This window comes from Bison bison, unplaced genomic scaffold, assembly GCF_000754665.1.
Source record: "Bison bison bison isolate TAMUID 2011002044 unplaced genomic scaffold, Bison_UMD1.0 scf7180017864495, whole genome shotgun sequence".
NCBI lineage: Eukaryota > Metazoa > Chordata > Mammalia > Artiodactyla > Bovidae > Bison > Bison bison.
In genome coordinates this window covers 398,221-416,188 of record NW_011495054.1, presented here as the reverse complement: position 1 = coordinate 416,188, position 17,968 = coordinate 398,221, and the positions used below count along the sequence as shown (strand labels likewise).

The 17,968-nt window shown below is 35.8% G+C and overlaps 1 protein-coding gene across 6 annotated transcripts in view; it reads right to left on the bottom strand.

Annotated features, from left to right (window-relative positions):
• TAOK3 (TAO kinase 3) overlaps positions 1-17,968 on the bottom strand; it is a 180,420-nt gene that overhangs the window by 80,532 nt on the left and 81,920 nt on the right. For 4 of the 6 annotated variants that reach the window (XM_010828531.1, XM_010828528.1, XM_010828527.1 and 1 more), the window contains 2 exons: positions 11,727-11,831; positions 4,896-5,114 (listed from right to left, as the gene is read on the bottom strand). In XM_010828531.1, coding sequence (XP_010826833.1) covers positions 4,896-5,015 — 120 coding nt within the window. In that variant the 5' untranslated portion in view covers positions 5,016-5,114; positions 11,727-11,831. Of the gene's footprint in view, positions 1-4,895; positions 5,115-10,195; positions 10,262-11,726; positions 11,832-17,968 lie in introns of all 6 variants that reach the window. The other 2 variants (XM_010828533.1, XM_010828532.1) reach the window with 2 other exon arrangements.

The following is a 17,968-nucleotide window of genomic DNA, read 5'->3' as shown; positions in this document are numbered from 1 at the left end:
CTATTTGGAACCAGTCTGTTTGTTGTTCCATGTCCAGTTCTAACTGTTGCTTCCTGACCTGCATACAGGTTTCTCAAGAGGCAGGTCAGGTGGTCTGGTATTCCCATCTCTTTCAGAATTTTCCACAGTTTATTGTGATCCACACAGTCAAAGCCTTTGGTATAGTCAATAAAGCAGAAACAGATATTTTTCTGGAACTCTCTTGCTTTTTCGATGATCCAGTGGATGTTGGCAATTTGATCTCTGGTTCCTCTGCCTTTTGTAAAACCATCTTGAACATCTGGAAGTTCACGGTTCACGTATTGCTGAAGCCTGGCTTGGAGAATTTTGAGCATTACTTTACTAGCGTGTGAGATGAGTGCAATTGTGCGGTAGTTTGAGCATTCTTTGGCATTGCCTTTCTTTGGGACTGGAATGAAAACTGACCTTTTCCAGTCCTGGGGCCACTGTTGAGTTTTCCAAATTTGCTGACACACTGAGTGTAGCACTTTCACAGCATCATCTTTCAGGATTTGAAATAGCTCAACTGGAACTCCATCACTTCCACTAGCTTTGTTCGTAGTGATGCTTCCTAAGGCCCAACTGACTTCACATTCCAGGATGTCCGGTTCTAGGAGAGTGTGAGTGATCACAGCTTCATGATTATCTGGGTCGTGAAGATCTTTTTTGTACAGTTCTTCTGTGTATTCTTGCCACCTCTTCTTAATATATTCTGCTTTTGTCAGGTCCATACCATTTCTGTCCTTTGTTGAGCCCATCTTTGCATGAAATATGAATGATTACAACTTCTAAACATTTCAAGTTTTATTCTTGAAACTTATGTTCATTATTATTTCCAATTGTCTCAATGGTCTCAGTAATGTTAAACAAGATCACTGATTCAAAATATATTTATTGTGAACTTACTACATATGTGCTTCTAATATTTTCATAACCATTTCCAGCTACATTTAGACTATTGTCAACTCTTTGCTAGTTTATGGAGAAATATAAGAATTAAAACATAAGCGTTTCCTTTTGCCCTAGTTATTAAGCCTCAACTAAAACTAAAAGGCATTTATACCCAGAAAAACAAAACTAAATGATCTGCTTTAGGTAGATTATGGATGATATACTGAATTCAACAAGGCAACACTAGAACCCTAGAAACTTTATAACTGTCTTTAGTGAATACACTGTCTTTAAGTGAATACAAAAATGAACACATTCTGCCCTTATTTTCCTTTAATACAGAGTTTTTCATTATTTCATTTTTACTGCTACTAAATTCTAAATTACTTATGTAAATCCAAATACACAGAAATATTTCATCAATAGTTTCAATTTTCTCTGAAAATAATATATATTCTTAACTGATTGATTCTATAAGAGCAGTGCCAGCATACAATTCACTTTTAACATATTCCCTGGCACCATTCTGCATAAAAGTTATAAACTATGAAAAACCTAACAGAATTATAGTGCTGAAGTGTAAAAATTTTGAAAATGTTGGTTGCTAGACTCTGGTCTTTACAGCTTGCTAATATGACTCTGCCACAAGAAAAGTACTAATAAGCAGTGGCAAATTCTCTGAGTTCTTCATAATTCAAGTATTTATTAGGTGTTTAAAATTTGGCAGGTATTGGGCTAAATGTTAGGGATAGAATTGTGAGTAAGTATGCCAAGTACCTCTCTCTCTTCTAGTAGCATAGACAGCAACAAAAATAAAATCATAATTAGTATAGATCCTATGATGGATGATTAAAAGAAAACGTTTATGTATTAACTAGAGCAATGAGAATAAGAGGGAATATAGAGCAAACCAGTGAATCCTAAAGGAAATCAACTCTGAATATTCATTGGAGGACTGACGCTGAAGCTGAAGCTCCAATACTTTGGCCACCTGATGGAAAGACCCAACTAACTGGAAAAGACCTTGATGCTGGGAAAGACAGAAGGCAAGAAGAGAAGGGGGTGGCAGAGGATGAGACAGTTAGATAGCATCACTGACTCAATGAACATGAATTTGAGCAAACTCCTGGAGATAGTGGAGGAGAGAGGAGTCTGTCATGCTGCAGCCCATGGGGTCACAAAAGAGTTGGACACGACTTAGTGACTGAAGAACAACAATAGTTCAGGTATAGAGGGATCACCTCATAAAGGACCTTAGAGGCTGAATGCAGTAAGGAATTTGAACTTAACCTAAGGACAGAGGAGGAGATCCCCTGAAGACTTTATAGAGAAAAGGTGATGTGATCATATTAACATGTTTCTGCTCCCCAACAACCCTCAAGCTCTCTGTGGTGTTGCCGAAAGACTGGAGAGAGACCAGAATGGATGTACAAATATCAGTTTGGAGGTTACAGCAGTTGTAAGAGATGATAGTCTTCTCGGTTATAATGGTATGAGTGACAAGAGGAAGAATCTATTAATAGGGAGGAGCAACATGGACTGGCACAGGAGAAAATCCATTTTATGCCTATGAGACCACTGTAGATAAAAGGTTAAAGCTTTTTAAAGTTTTATAGTAAAGTATCAGTTAATTTCCCTTTAATCTTTTTTTTTTTTTTAATGTGCCTTATGGGTTTATATGGGGCTGCACTATATACTTTTGTATACAGGCAATATATAGTTAATGATTACATTTCAGTATCAAAGCCATCCAGGTATCTTTGTGATTTCTCTAGTCTATCATTATCAACAAATAACAATTTTTTTCAATACATCATGTTACTCAGAACATCTAGCAATTTAAAACTCAAGAATTGCTTATTTCTGGATTTTTCCATTTAGTATTTTTGGACTGAGGGTGACCACTGATAACTGAAACTGTGGATAAGAGGAACTAGTGTACTCTAGCTAATCAGACAGGACTTAGTCCAAAAAGTACTGGGTTTTCTATAGCAAAGTAGGTCTCATTTAACTCCTAACACAAACAGCCTGTTAGTAAGTTTCAAAGCATTCTTGGTTTATTGTATTTATTCTAAAAGAGAACTTTGAGAAGGGTCTGGCTGCTTTTTAAATCTGAAGAGTCAAACAGAGATTGGAACCACTCTCTTTCTTTAACCAAGGGAGATTCTGAGATAATGAATTAGTCATAAAGTAATAGAAGGACAGTAAGAAAGATGACTGGCTGAAGAAAGTATCTCTAAGCAAAACAAACAGGTCACAACCAAATGTATACAGAATACTTCCGTGTTAAAAAGTTCAAAATGAGGCAAAACCAAATTACATTATTAGGGGGTGGAGAAGTAAGTGGGTTATATATAAAGACAAGGAAGTCATTGTAACAAAATTCAGCATAGTGTATTCTTCTAACCAAAAAGGGGCTTTTGGGTGTTGGCAATATTTTATTTCTCAGCATGGCTGGTGGTTACAAAGGGATTTACCTTTTAATTATTCTTTAAATTATATATTAAAATATATGTGTGTATGTATCTTGTACACTCTGTATATATGATATAATTGTAATTTTAAGAATCCTTTTTAAAAATGGTGTCTCAGTGAATGAGAAAGATAGGACTTTGATTGGCCTGTAAATACTACTCTAACCTCAAAGATTAACATGAGTGTATTAACTAGAAAATTAGCACTCTCTTCAGCCCTGGAAGGTAGTACTTAATGATAAAATGTACTTGAGTGGGAGCCAAGTATTAGATGAGGGAAGAGGAGTAGTGGTAGTGCTGAGTATAGACATGAAGGAATGAGAGAGCACTCAGAGAAAACTTGGGCTTAAGATTTGGCTAGAAACAAAAGGATGAGCTCAAGATGCAATTAATATAATCGTGTTTGGAAGGACAACTAAAGATAAGCCCTATCTAGATGGAAGGACATAAAGGACCACTTAAAAAAAAAGTCAAATACTATTTAAGAAAAAAAAATGTGGTAACAGGTTTGGAAGAGAAATAGGTAGTAAAGTCACACTTAAATATTACTTGCTTTAATGAACTAGTACTCTTAAGGAAGTATGTGTTAATTTGATGATGCAAACTTCTACAGTTATTGAAATAAAGTAGTACATGTTTTATGAAATGAACTTTAGGTGAAGGAGGTATGTTAACACTTAGCTGATCATTTCTCACTCTTCTCATCAGAAGCTAAAGTCTTGGAATTCAAATTGACTCTATGGAGCTAGGCCAAGTATCCCTTAACCTAAGATACTGGGTTAACATGATTGCTACTAAAAATCCGTCAGTCCATCTAAGTGGTTACCCATTTGGCCATCCACCCATCTATCCATCATTTACTGATGTCATTTACATCCTACTACTCAGACATTATACTAGTTACTGGGGATATAGCAATGAACAAGTAGATATAACTCTTGTCCTCATGGAGCTTATTATTTAGTGAGACATAGAGGAATCAAAAAAATTCACACATAATTATACAATTGTAACTGTGACAAATGCAACAAAGTGGGCTAAGCACAGGGGGCTATGAAACCATAAACGAAGTCTTAATTCAGTGATGCAGGGTTGAACAGAAATGGCTTTCTTGTGGATTTAACACCTGAGCTGATATCTGTAGGAAAAACGAGAGTTAGACAGGAATGTAGAATGTAGAATGTAGACAGGAATGTAGAATGTAGAATTCCTGGTAGGAGGAATAGCATATATAAATGCCCTGAGGCAGAAAAGAACATGGCATGTAAGGAAAATGTACAGGGTTCAAATTCAAGCTTATAATGTTTTGGCCTCACTTTGAGAGCAGAGTCATTTGATATAGATACCACTGACTTGAATAAGGCCTAGAATTCTAGGACTGGCTTTTCTGCAAAGACTATTTGCCTGGACTGTAGACATCATTTAATTTGTAGAATAAACATTAAAAACATGTGCATTTTACAAGTAATAGTTGGAATGTATAGAAATCAAACTTTCGTAATTTGATCCAAACAATTTTTAATCACTTACAAAATAAACTGCTCCAAAACTTCCATGTCCGATTTCATGTAAACCAATAAAAAGTTCTTCAGGATCATCTTTATAGAACAGATCAGCAATCTCTGGGTCTCGTGGCACGCCTTTCCGCATGATGACCAATATGTGCAAGCACTTTGCTTTTGAAATCCCAATCAGCTTTCTCTCTCATTGACAAATATTTGAGGGGGGGAGGGTGTAAAATTTCAGTACCTGTAGGAAAATAAGGTTTGACATTAGATTATACATTTTGTTTGGTGGCAATTACATATTAAATTCATATTAATTAAATTCATTAATTCATATTAAAAAGCATCTTGGTCTTATAAATTATAATAAAAAGACAGGTAATCCAAAAGAAAAATGGGCAATGGATCTGAGTAGATATTTATCCAAAGACATACAAGTGGCCATTAAGACATAAAAAGATGCTCTACACCATTAGTCATAAGACAAATAAAAATTAAAAACACATGAGACACCATTTTCATACCCACTAGGATGGCTATTATCAAAAAGTCAAATAATAAGTACTGGTAAGGATATGGGAAAATTCAGACCTTCCAAAACTGCTGGTGGAAATGTAAAATGGTACAGTCATCTTGGGAAAAAGATTGGGAGCTCATCAAAAACTTAACATAAGAGTTATCACTTGATCCAGAAATTCTCACTCCTTGGTATATACCAAGGGAAATAAAAACACATGTCCATACAAAAACTTGCATGGATATTGATAGCAGCATTATTCAGCAACAAACCAAAAGTATACTTGGTGAAACAAAATAAGGTGTATCAATACCATGGAATATTATTCAGGGATAAAAAGAAATGCAGTACTGATACACACCACAACACAGATGAAACATTACACTAAGTGAAGGAAGCGAGTCACAAAACACTATGTATTGTATGATTCTATTTATATAATACATCCATCACAAGTAAATTATATTATAGAGACAGGAAGTAGACTTTTGGTTGCCTAGGGCTAGGAGGTGAAAGAGTTGGGTTGATAGCTAAAGGGTACAGGCTTTCTTTTTAGTATAATGAAATGTTCTGAAATTCATTGTGGTGATGGTTGTAAAATTGTTTATATACTAAAAACTACTGAAATGTACTCTTTAAATGGGTGAATTGTACTGTATCAGAGTTATATCTGAAATGCAAATCAAAACTACAATGAGATATCACCTCACACCAGTCTAAAGGGCTATCATCAAAAAATTCACAAACAATAAATGCTGGAGAGGGTGGAAATGTCAATTGGTACAGCCACTATAGAGAACTATGCAGGCTCCTTAAAAAACTAAAAAAAGAACTACCAGATGACCCTGCAATCCCACAGGGGATATAACCAGAGAAAAACATGGCCCAAAAGGATATATGCACCTCAGCGTTCACTGGAGCACTGTTTACAACAGCCAAGATAGGGAAGTAACTTAAATGTGCAGAGAGAGAGGAATGGAAGAAGAAGATGTGGTACATGTATAGAATGGAATATTACTCAGCCATTAAAAAGAAACAGATAATGCCATTTGAGACAACATGGACAGACCTAAAGATTGTCATATTGAGTGAAGTAAGACAGACAGATAAAGTGAAAGATCATATGATACCGCTTATAAGTGGAATCTAAAAAGAAATGATATAAATGAACTTACTTACAAAACATAAACAGACTCACAGACATAGAAAAGGAACTTGTGGTTACCAGAGGGGAAGGGTGCAGGGAAGGGATAGTTCGGGAGTTGGGAACTGACATGTACACACTGCTATACCTAAAAATGGATAATAAACAAGGACCTACTATATACCACAGGGAACTCAATTCAGTATCATGTAACAACCTAAACTGGAAAAGAATTTGAAAAAGGATAGATACATGTATACATGTATAACTGATTCACTTTGCTGTACACCTGAAACTATCATAACATTGTTAATCAACTATACTCCAATAAAAATATAAAGCTAAAAAACCCAAAAATAAATAAAATAAAACAGAGAGACTTCTGTTTTAGATAACTGAAACAAATGGGAAGTAAAGATAAGAAAATCAAAATATCAATGACAGATTTTGAGAGGAGAAAGAACAGATAAATTATCAATTACTATGTAAGGGGAAGAAAACTCAAAAAATTTCCAAAAGGGGACTAAAGAAATATAAACATTATTATTCTGAATTGATCCTCCCATTAATGAGTTAATCAAACAGTCTGTAAGACTGCAAGGCCAAGTATATATCCTTCCTGACCATTAGCTACATAGATACTTTCTCTAGTTAATGACAACTGCAATAGGCAACTGGAAAATGTCACTTAGCCAGCATGCCAGCTGGATCTTCCTTGACTTCTATGATGAAAGCTTTTCCTAGGGAGAGACTACATATTTATCCCAGATACATGACTGACAATAGAGGTAAGACATGCAATGTACTTTGGAGTTTGTAGACTGCTATCTAATTTGGGGTAGCGGGTGGTTAGTACTACGTAGATTCAGAGAGAAAAGTCTGGTGAGAAAAACATGTGTTAAAATATATTACAATTCAGCTGCTACCTTTTTATGCAACAATGATTCTGCTTTTGAAGTATATTCATTTAGGTGTGATCTGTTGTACTTAGAGCATCAGCAGTGGTATTTAAGTTTCTATACTGGGAAGGTTACTTGGACAAATGCAAAAAAACAATGAGCATTGATTTCAAAGTGGGTAATAAGCAGTCATTTAAAAAACAAATTAGCTTAATTTTAGTTTACAATATAATCTAAATTTTGGATAAAACTGTTCTTGTCGTTGTTGTTCAGTCACTAAGTAGTGTCTGACTTGTTGCAACTTCCATGGACTGCAGCCTGCCATGCTTCCCTGTCCTTCCCTATCTCCTGGAGTTTGCTCAAATTCATATCCATTGAGTTGGAGATGCTATCTGACCATTTCATCCTCTGCCACCTCCTTCTCCTTTTGCCTTCATACAGTCCATGGGGTCACAAAGAGTCAGAGAGGACTGACTGACTAACATTTTCAACTTTTTTCCCAGTATCAGTGTCTTTTCCAGTATCAAAGCCTTCATGCAGTAATGAAGACTCACCACAGACAAAAAAATAATACTAACTAACTAAATAAATCAACTTTTTAAAAAGCCTAAAAAATAAAAGCACAATCCATAAAGGAAAAAAAGGTTAAATTAGATTAAAAACATTCTTTTTGAAAGACCTGGTTAATAGAATGAAGCCACAGTCTACAAGAAGGTCTTTGAGAAACATATGTCTCATGATGGATATGCATTCAGAAAATATAAACAATCCTCAAAACATGAACAACCCAATTTTAGAAATGAGAAAAAGAGGGTGAGAGACTTCCAATTCAAGATGGTAGAGTAGAAGGATGTGCACTCATCTCCTCCTGTGAGAATACCAAAATTGCAACTAACTGTTGAACAACCATTGACAGGAGGATGCTGAAACCCACCAAAAAATGATACCCCACGTCCAAAGACAAAGAAGAAGCTGCAGCAAGACAGTAAGAGGGGTGCAATCACAATAAAATCAAATCCCATACCTGCTAGGTAGGTGACCCACAAACTGGAGAACAATAATACCAAAGAAGTTATCCCACTGTTGTGAAGGTTCTGAACCCCACTTTAGGCTTCCCAGCATGAGGATTCAACAAAGGGACTGGGAATCCCCAGGGAATCTTGCCAGCAGGATTTGATTATAGGACTTCCATAGGACTGGGGAAAACAGAGACTCCCATCTTGGAGGGCACAAACAAAATTTTGGACACATTAAGACCCAGAGGAAAGGAGCAGTGACCCCGCAGGTGATGGAACCATAACTACATGCTAGTGTTGGATGGTCTCCTGTGGAGGCGTGTATCAACAGGGGCTTACCACAGGGACAGGGGCACTAGTGGCATTAAGCTGGGAAGGTCCCCCTTGGTGTAAACCCTCTCGGAGTTAGCCATTAATCCTACCACAGAGTCCGTAGACCCCAGGGCTGGGTCGTCTCAGACCAAACAATTAACAGGAGGGAGTACAACTTCACCATCAGCAGATAATTGGATTAAAGCATTACTGAGCAAAGCCCTGCCAACTAGAGCAAGACCTAGTTTTCCCTATCACCAGTTCTTGCCATTAGGAAGCTTATACAAGCCTCTTAGCCTCATCCATCAGAGCGCAGACAGAAGAAGCAAGAAGCACAGTCCCACAGTGGCCAAAACAAAAACCATATTACAGAAAGTTAAATATGATGAAAAAAGCAGAAAGTTACATCCCAGATGAAGGGACAAGATAAAACCCCAGAAAAACAACTAAATGAAGAGGAGATAGGCAAGCTTCCAGAAAAAGAATTCAGAATAATGATAATGAAGATGATCCAGGATCTTGGGAAAACAGTGAAGAAGATGCAAGAAATGTCTACCAAAGACCTGTAAGAACCAAAGAACAAACAAAGAGATGAATAATACACTAGAAGGAATCAACAGCAGAATAACTGAGGCAGAAGAACGGATAAGTGACCTGGAGGATAGAATGGTGGAAATCACTGTGGCAGAACAGAATACAGAAAAAAGTATGAAAAGAAATGAAGACAGCCTAAGAGACCTCTGGGACAATATTAAACACACCAACATTTGCACTATAGGGGTCCAAGAATAGGAGAGAGAGAGAGAAAGGACCTAAGAAAATATTTGAAGAGATAAAAGTGGGAAAAAGACTAGCACACACACTTCACCAAGAAAGATAAATGGATGGCAGCTAAGGGGAAAAAAAAGATGCTTAATATCATTATTGATTAGGCAGGTACAAATTAAGACCACAATAAGATACTACTACACATCTTATTAGAAAGATTGACATTAAAAAGACAGACTATACCAGCTGATGGTAAGATTTGAGGTAACTATATCTCTCAGATGCTGCTGGCGGGATGTAAAAGTGGTAGAAATACTTTGGAAAACTATTTGGCAGTTTCTTAAAAACTGAACATACATCTACCATATGACCTAACTATTCCACTCCTAGGTATCTACCCAAGAAAAATGAAAGCAAATGTCCTAAAGAAGCACAGCACACAAAAGTTAATAACAGTTTTATTTTTAATAGTTAAAACTGGAAACAACCCAAATATCCATCAACAGATAAATAGATAAAAAATTTGTGGGACTTTCAGACAATGGAATGTACCTCAGAAAGAAAATGAACTATTGATATATGCTACAACATGGATAATTCTCAAAATAATTATGCCGAGTGAAAGAAGTCAGAACAAAAATAGAGAATATATTTTATGATTTCACTTACATAAAATTCTGGAAAATGCAAACTAACCTAGAGTGACAGCACATCAGTAGTTGCCTGGGGACAGGGCTAGGGTGAGAAGAGAAAGGATGTGAGAAGCTTTTGGGAGTGATGAATATGTTTACTATCTTCATTATGATGATGGATACACATACACACACACACATGTTAAAACATTGTGACTTAATATGTTCAGATTATGGTATGTCAATAATTATTGCTTTAAAAAGTTGAAATAAATAAAATTGAACAGCAAGTAGAGATTGTTCTTGCAAAATAAGTCCCAGTTAATTTATTCTTAACATCAGATAAGTAAACATATACATACACATACCAACCCACACACTCAAAGGACATAAAGAGGAAATTAAAGAAGAAAAAAAGCAGTGTCTATTAATGATATGAAACACATATAATTTCAATAGTAATCAAAGAAGTATAAAGTAAAATAACAAAAAACCTAATTTTACCCACCAAATTGATAAAGTAATAAAGAAAAGATACATTTTATGGTGAGAGCATAAGGAAACAGTCATCTTTATACATTCCTGAAAGAATAAAATAGGAATTCTCTGACCAAGTGTTATTCTTCTACAAGACAGTTTCTACTTGTTTTGCTTTGATTTATTTTAGTAAATAAGCCAGGGTATAAGGTAGAGTGGGCTTCCTATCTGGCTCAGTGGTAAAGAATCTGCCTGCCAATGCAGATGACATGGGTTCGATCCCTGGGTCAGGAAGATACATTGCAGAAGGAAATGGTAACTCACTCCAGTATTCTTGCCTGGGAAATCCCAAGGACAGAGGAGCCAGGGGTCCCAAAGACAGAGATCGCAAAAGACTCAGACACAACTTACTGACTAAACAAGAACAACAATAAATAAGGTACAGTACAAGAGACATGCAACAGTGGAGATGGGAAACAAGGCTTCTTTCACCTACAAATTTGAATTTCTTTGCAGGCTTGTGTTTTAGCTCAGGTAGGAGTTGGGATTTCAGGTTATTTTTTATTTTCTTCTTTTTGCTTATTTGTACTTTCTAAATGTTTTGCAAAGCCTGTTACTTTAACATGAAAAAAATTTGTTATTTCAAAGTCGAATTATGAAGCAAAAGCAATATATATACAACAAAAAAAGCAATATATATTTCTGCAAATAACAATAATAGGAATAAAATAACTTTAGCCAGGTAATTATCCATATTTTATGCCATCATCGAAAATAATGAAAATGGGTTGGGAAGATCCCCTGGAGAAGCGAACAGCTTGTGGCTGTTCTGGACAGTATTCTGGCCTGGAGAATTCCATGGACTGTATAGTACATGGGATCGCAAAGAGTCGGACATGACTAAGCAACTTTCACTTTCATAAGGAAATAATTTGAAACTAAAAAATTTTTATAAAAGAATATTTTGTCCCAATTTTATTAATTCCTTTTTTTTGTATAAATATAATAAAAGTTCACTGCAGAAAACCCAGAAAATATCATTTGCTCCCATTTGGTAGGAGAAAGCTAAGTCATAAATCTATAGACAATACCTTTTCATATATGGCACAAAATATACTGTATTGTTCAGAGTCATTAAAGCAGCAATCTTTTTTTTTTCTCTTTTATAACTTCAGTCTTTTGTATTTATGGTGCACCTATGGAAAAAGAAGAATAAAATATGTAATTATAGGGGTAAAATTCAAGAAGCAGTAACTGATAACATGACAGTTTTAAGTATTTACAAATGTAGTATTACAAAGTTAAAATTTTATCTTAATCAGTTTGTGGATGACATATGTAAAGGTAAAATTTTCGCAACAAAGACCCAGGCTACTCTGGCATAAACAACACCAGGGGGACAAATAAGTCCTTAGATTTCAGAATCTACAGTAAGGCTTCCACTGGTCTGTCTGAGTCTTAAGGAAACTCAATAGAGGCTACTAGTAGACAAGACTAATCTGACAGCATATGGTGATGCTACTGATTCTCTGTCACAAAGGTTTATATTTTGAATTGCTTTTCTGAAAGGCATGATGATTTAAATGGACTCATCAATCTTCCCTTTCCTAGTCTCTCTATAACTCATCTCTCAGATTTGGGGGGTAGTGATAATTCTTTATTATCTATTAAAGAAAAATACATGCCCAATGTAGAGCGGGAAATATGCACCATCATGAAAAATAAATCCATAATCCTACCTAGGATAAAACTTCATTAACAATTTGGGATTGTTTTCTTCATGAACATATTTATTTCTTCATGCATATATTTTTTTGTTATACCTCTGAGATCACATTATACACATGATTCCACCAGTCAACCTCTTTTATCTAACTCTAGATCATTAGCATTTTGCCATGTTATCAAACATGGCTAACTATTCACAAAGATCATTTAAAGGCTGTTCAATGTTTATCTTACGGAAAAGCCACAATTCATTCACAACTGTTTATCCAAAATTTGAAATCAAGGCTGTATTCAATCCTTTGTTCAAATACTAAAAGTTACTGTGTTTTGAAGACCTTTGTCTTATTGTCCATTTACATTTTGGGGGTTTTTTTGGAATGTATTTCTAGAAGTAGAACTATTGGGTCAAAGAATATAATAATTTAAAATTTACGTATATTGAAATAATTTGGGGATGCCTGACTAGCTTTGGATATGAAATCCCTACAGGGGGAAAAATACTATTAAAAAAAGGCACTGACCCCCATTTGCACATTTCTCCTGTAGAGGATATCCTAATCTCCTCTTACATCTATACTTATAAACTAATTTTTCATTATTTTGTTATTTCCTCTAATTCTATGGCTGTGGAATGCTTTAGATCAACTGGTAGCTAAAACTTGCCTGAATTCAGCATCACATTTTACCTAAGCATCACCCAGTCAAAAACTACAATGTCTGCATGTATGTCCTGCTAATCTAGTCTGACTATAGCTTCAAGGAACTAAAACATTCCTTGTTATATGAACACTAGTTGCGAAATTTCTGAGAAAGTAGTTTTAAAATAAGGCATTTACTAATATCTTCATGTCCTGACTAGTTTCAAATGCAGGAGGTGTTCACTCCTAGAAAATATTTTTCTAATGCTATGGACACACATGCTGAGTATTTTTCTTCTCTCTAAATACTTATTCATTTTTACATAATTTTCCTTAAAATGGGTACTCTCTCCATCTGCAGTTACACAGATCTATAAATGTTTTAAAATAAACTCTTTAAGATTTCTAGGAATTAAACTTTCTTGGTTTTATCATTCCCCCTCCCCCACTAGAATACTGCACATAGCATTACGGCCGAAAACCTTACTTCTAAAGTCCAGTTCTTTGGCCACCTCATGTGAAAAGTTGACTCATTGGAAAAGACTCTGATGCTGGGAGGGATTGGGGGCAGGAGGAGAAGGGGACGACAGAGGATGAGATGGCTGGATGGCATCACTGACTCGATGGACGTGAGTCTGAGTGAACTCCGGGAGTTGGTGATAGACAGGGAGGCCTGGAATGCTGCAATTCATGGGGTCACAGTCGGACATGACTGAGCGACTGAACTGAACTGAAAGTTTATTCATTACACCTAAGATGTTCTGGATTTTCCCCCCATTTAACCACCTTCCTTCTTTATTTATAAATGTCCCTTGGGTTCCCTGAAACTGTCCTCTCCTGTTTTTCCACATTATTCCTCCTGTAGTTCCTCTTCTCTCTGATCTCTAAATCAATGTTATTCCTCCAGGTATTTGCCTAAAGGCCTCTGTGTGATGTAGGCTGCTATCCTAATTTCTGTCCACTTAATGGTTTCAAGTAACACTTTGTCCATAGAAACTTCTGGCCACTGTTTTAAACCCCAGACCCATTCTTTCAACTATCCATTTGGCTTCTTCCCTAAATGTGCATGCATGCTCAGTCACTTCAGTCATGTCCTACTCTTTGTAACCCTATTGACTGTAGTCTGCCAGGATCCTCTGTCCATTGGATTTCCCAGGCAAGAGTACTGGAGTGGCTTGCCATTTCCTTCTCCAGGGGATCTTTCCAACTGAGGGATTGAACCTGTGTCTCCTGCCTTGCAGGCAGATTCTTTATCGCTGAGCCACTAGGGAAGCCCCTTTACTAAATGGCTCACATCAACTTTCTGACTCTTTCCTTCTCATTTTCCTTAACATTCAATTAAATCACAAGTGTGCTTCAATATTTCTTTTTATCTGTTCTTCACTTTCCCTTTCTGTTAGCATTCATTATCTCTCTCCTTTGTTTCTGCTCTTTCAGCTTCTAGTCTATCTTTTCTGGAATTCATCTTTAAAACACTACTATTACAATCATCTTCCTGAAGCACAGTTAAGATAGTAGCACAGCTCTGTTCAAAATACTTCCATGTTTCCATACTGCCTCCAGTAGAAACATTAACTTTACCTAAATAACATTCAGAGCTGGCCTCAAACCTCATGAAAAAATGAATTACTACAGTTGCCTCATCATACCTTTGTCTTTTCTTACGCTAATCCCTCTACCTAGAATATCCACATCCCAACTATTCTCACAGTCTAGCTAAATGTCACCTCTCTTCTAAGGCCGACTGTTTTCTCTTTTTGCTTTCAGTTTTAAAAACTTAAATATTGGTATAAGTAGTATAACTGGATGACAAGTGCTTTCTTCAGAGGAGGATACATGTGTAAATCTATGTTTTGATTAATCACTATATTCCCCCATTTTTTTGAGATAGAATTCACATACCATATGATTTCATCTATTTAAAGTGAACAACGGTTCTTAGCATATTCACCAATGTGTGAGAGCATCACCATGGACAGTTTTAGAACATTTTCATCACCACAAAAAAAGTTTTATTTCCTTCAAATATTAATCTCTCCCATCCAACCTCTCCATTCCTTAGCAACCACTAATCTGTCTCTATAGATTTCCCTGTTTTGAACATTTCATCTGAATAGAATCATATAATATGTGGTTTTTTTGTGACTGGATTCTTTCCCTAGCATAATGCTTTTAAGATTCACCCATGTTGTAGCATGACTCAATATTTCTTTTCATTGATGAGAATTCCATTGTACAGATATACCACACTGCTTACCCATTTATAAGGTGATAGATATTTGGGTTGTTTCCACTTTGGGGCTATTATGAATACTGCTGTTATAATCACTTGTGTACACATATTTGGTTTCTCTTAATTATATTCCTAGAATTGGAACTGCTGGGCCCTGTGGCATCTTTATACAACAGATAGTCTATAAAAATCTGCTGACTCTCCTTCCCTTTTCCACTCCAATCTCAGCACTGGGAATGATCTTTAAATTCATCCTTCCCTCAAAAGCTGAACTAGAACATTTTTCCTTCCAAGAGGATAACATTATAAGAATTAACTGAAGATGAAGTGATATGCATGAAATTATTTTTCCTCCTCTTCCTTGACCTCCTGCAACCTCAGGTATTACATTTATAGTGAGAACTCAGAACTGTGCCAAGAATGTAGAATTTCAGGTCTCAAGCTCTTGGGCCAACTGAACAATCCAGCTAGCTTAGAGGAAAAGATTGCATCAGAGATGTGGAACTGAAATACTTATCCTCATGAAATCCTTATCCATTTATTCTGAGGAATGGAAATCCTCCAACAGTGATAATCAAGTAAATTATTTTTCACAGACATTCTAACTTAATATACACTTGATAGAGAGCAGAAATATAAATATTTTTCATGTTTCCCTTTTCCCAGAAACTTTCCAGAAAGATGATTCAGAGAAGATCTTAGTTGCTTTTCAATGTTGTAGTCACACTTCTGCAACAATAAACCTGGAGCCAACTAGACTGAAAATCCACAATATTTCAGCATTAAGAAAGGAAGTAAGAAAGCTTCATATTGGATGCTACACATATGAGGAAATCAAAAATATGACACAAATGAACTTATCTACAAGACAGAAACAGAGTCGCAGACACAGAGAACAGACCTGTGGTTGCCAAGCAGGATGGTGAGTAGGGGAGAAATTGCTTGGGAGTTTGGGATTAGCAGATGCAATGGAAAAACAACTAAGTCCTACTATATAGCACTGGGAACTATATTCAATATCTTGTGATAAACCATAATGGAAAAGGACAGGCATAATGAGGTGAACGAACCTAGAGCTTGTTATACAGAGTGAAGTAAGTCAGAAAAAGAAATATAAATATTGTATACTGACATATATATGGAATCTAAAGAGATGGCACTGATGAATATATTTTCAGGGTAGCAATGGAGAAACAGAAGTAGAGAACAGATCTATGGACATGGGGGAGGAGAGTAGGGAAAAGGGGAGATGTATGGAGAGAGTAACATAGAAATTTACAATACCATATGTAAAACAGATAGCCAGTGGGAATTTGCTGTATGACTCAGGGAACTCAAACAGGGGCTTTGTAACAGGCTGAAGGGAGGGGTGTGGAGGGAAATGGGAGGGAGGGGACACGGCTGTACCTATGGCTTATTCTTGTTGATGTATGACTGAAAACCACAAAATTCTGTAAAGTTATCTATCCTTCAGTGAAAAAATTTTAAAGCACACTTATGCAGTACTGTTATCCCAAATTAAAATTCCTTCTAACTTCTCACTCCAGAAAACTTTTTTTCTGAATCAAGCTGCCTAAATCAGACTTCAAAACACCAAAAAGTTTTCTATTTTGGAGGGTGATAAGAAAAGTTTAATTTAATATAAGATTGAACTTCTCTGTCACTATTTCTCCAAATATACTTGAATAAATAGTGGTGGATTCAGTTATTATGGATACAAATTTGGAGATCTCTTTAAGAAAAATTTTTTTACAAACTTTCCATACAAGAATAAGGTATAGGACCTTAGGAGCTGGTATAAATAAGGAGCTCTGAAATGTAAGTTTCACAGTAAATCTGCCTGTGTAAATTTCTATTACTGTATTCATGATTTTGTTCCCAGAAAATACACAGAGGCTGGTAAAATCTTCATTTTACAGCAATGAAGAAAAAAGTAGAAATTGATGATTGGACTTTTTCAAAGTCAGGACTACTCTGATATATTTAATCCTCTGATCTTATAATACAACCTCCCATATAGACTTAAAACTATCTTTAAAGAAAATAACAGAAAACTGGTTTTGAATAGTTTTTACCACTGTCTGTCACTAATACTTAATTGTTATGCTGAGGTAACAAACCATTTTTATGGTACTTTCAGTATGAAAATGAAGTGTTTTCTTTATGCCAAATGATCACACAGCCAATTGTGACAGAATTTGAGAAGTGGAAGGGGATTTTAGTGATCATCTAACTTCTACTTAAGCAAATAATGCAGAAGTATCTGGGACTTACCATCATACCTGTAGACTACTTCTAACTGACATTAAATTATATGAAAACAATCATAGTCATCATTTAAGACTATGTGTGCTTAAAAAGTAAAAATATCAATTATTTTGGTTTCTTAAAAAATATTACTTTCTCCCCCTCTTACAAAAAGAAAAAGAAAAACAAAAACAGGTTTAGGTTGAGAGACAAATGGGAAAGGAATCATTTCTTTAGATTTCTTAAATTTAATACCAAAAGGTTTTGTTCTGCCTGATAGTTTTATATGTGGCGAGCAACTTTAAATTATGCATTCATTTTGGGGAAAACAGTACATTCTTAAAATTAAGACTACTATAAAAATGGTGTCTGCTAAGTCACTTCAGTCGTGTCCGACTCTGTGCGACCCCATAGATGGCAGCCCACCAGGCTCCCCCGTCCCTGGGATTCTCCAGGCAAGAACACTGGGTGGGTTGACATTTACATA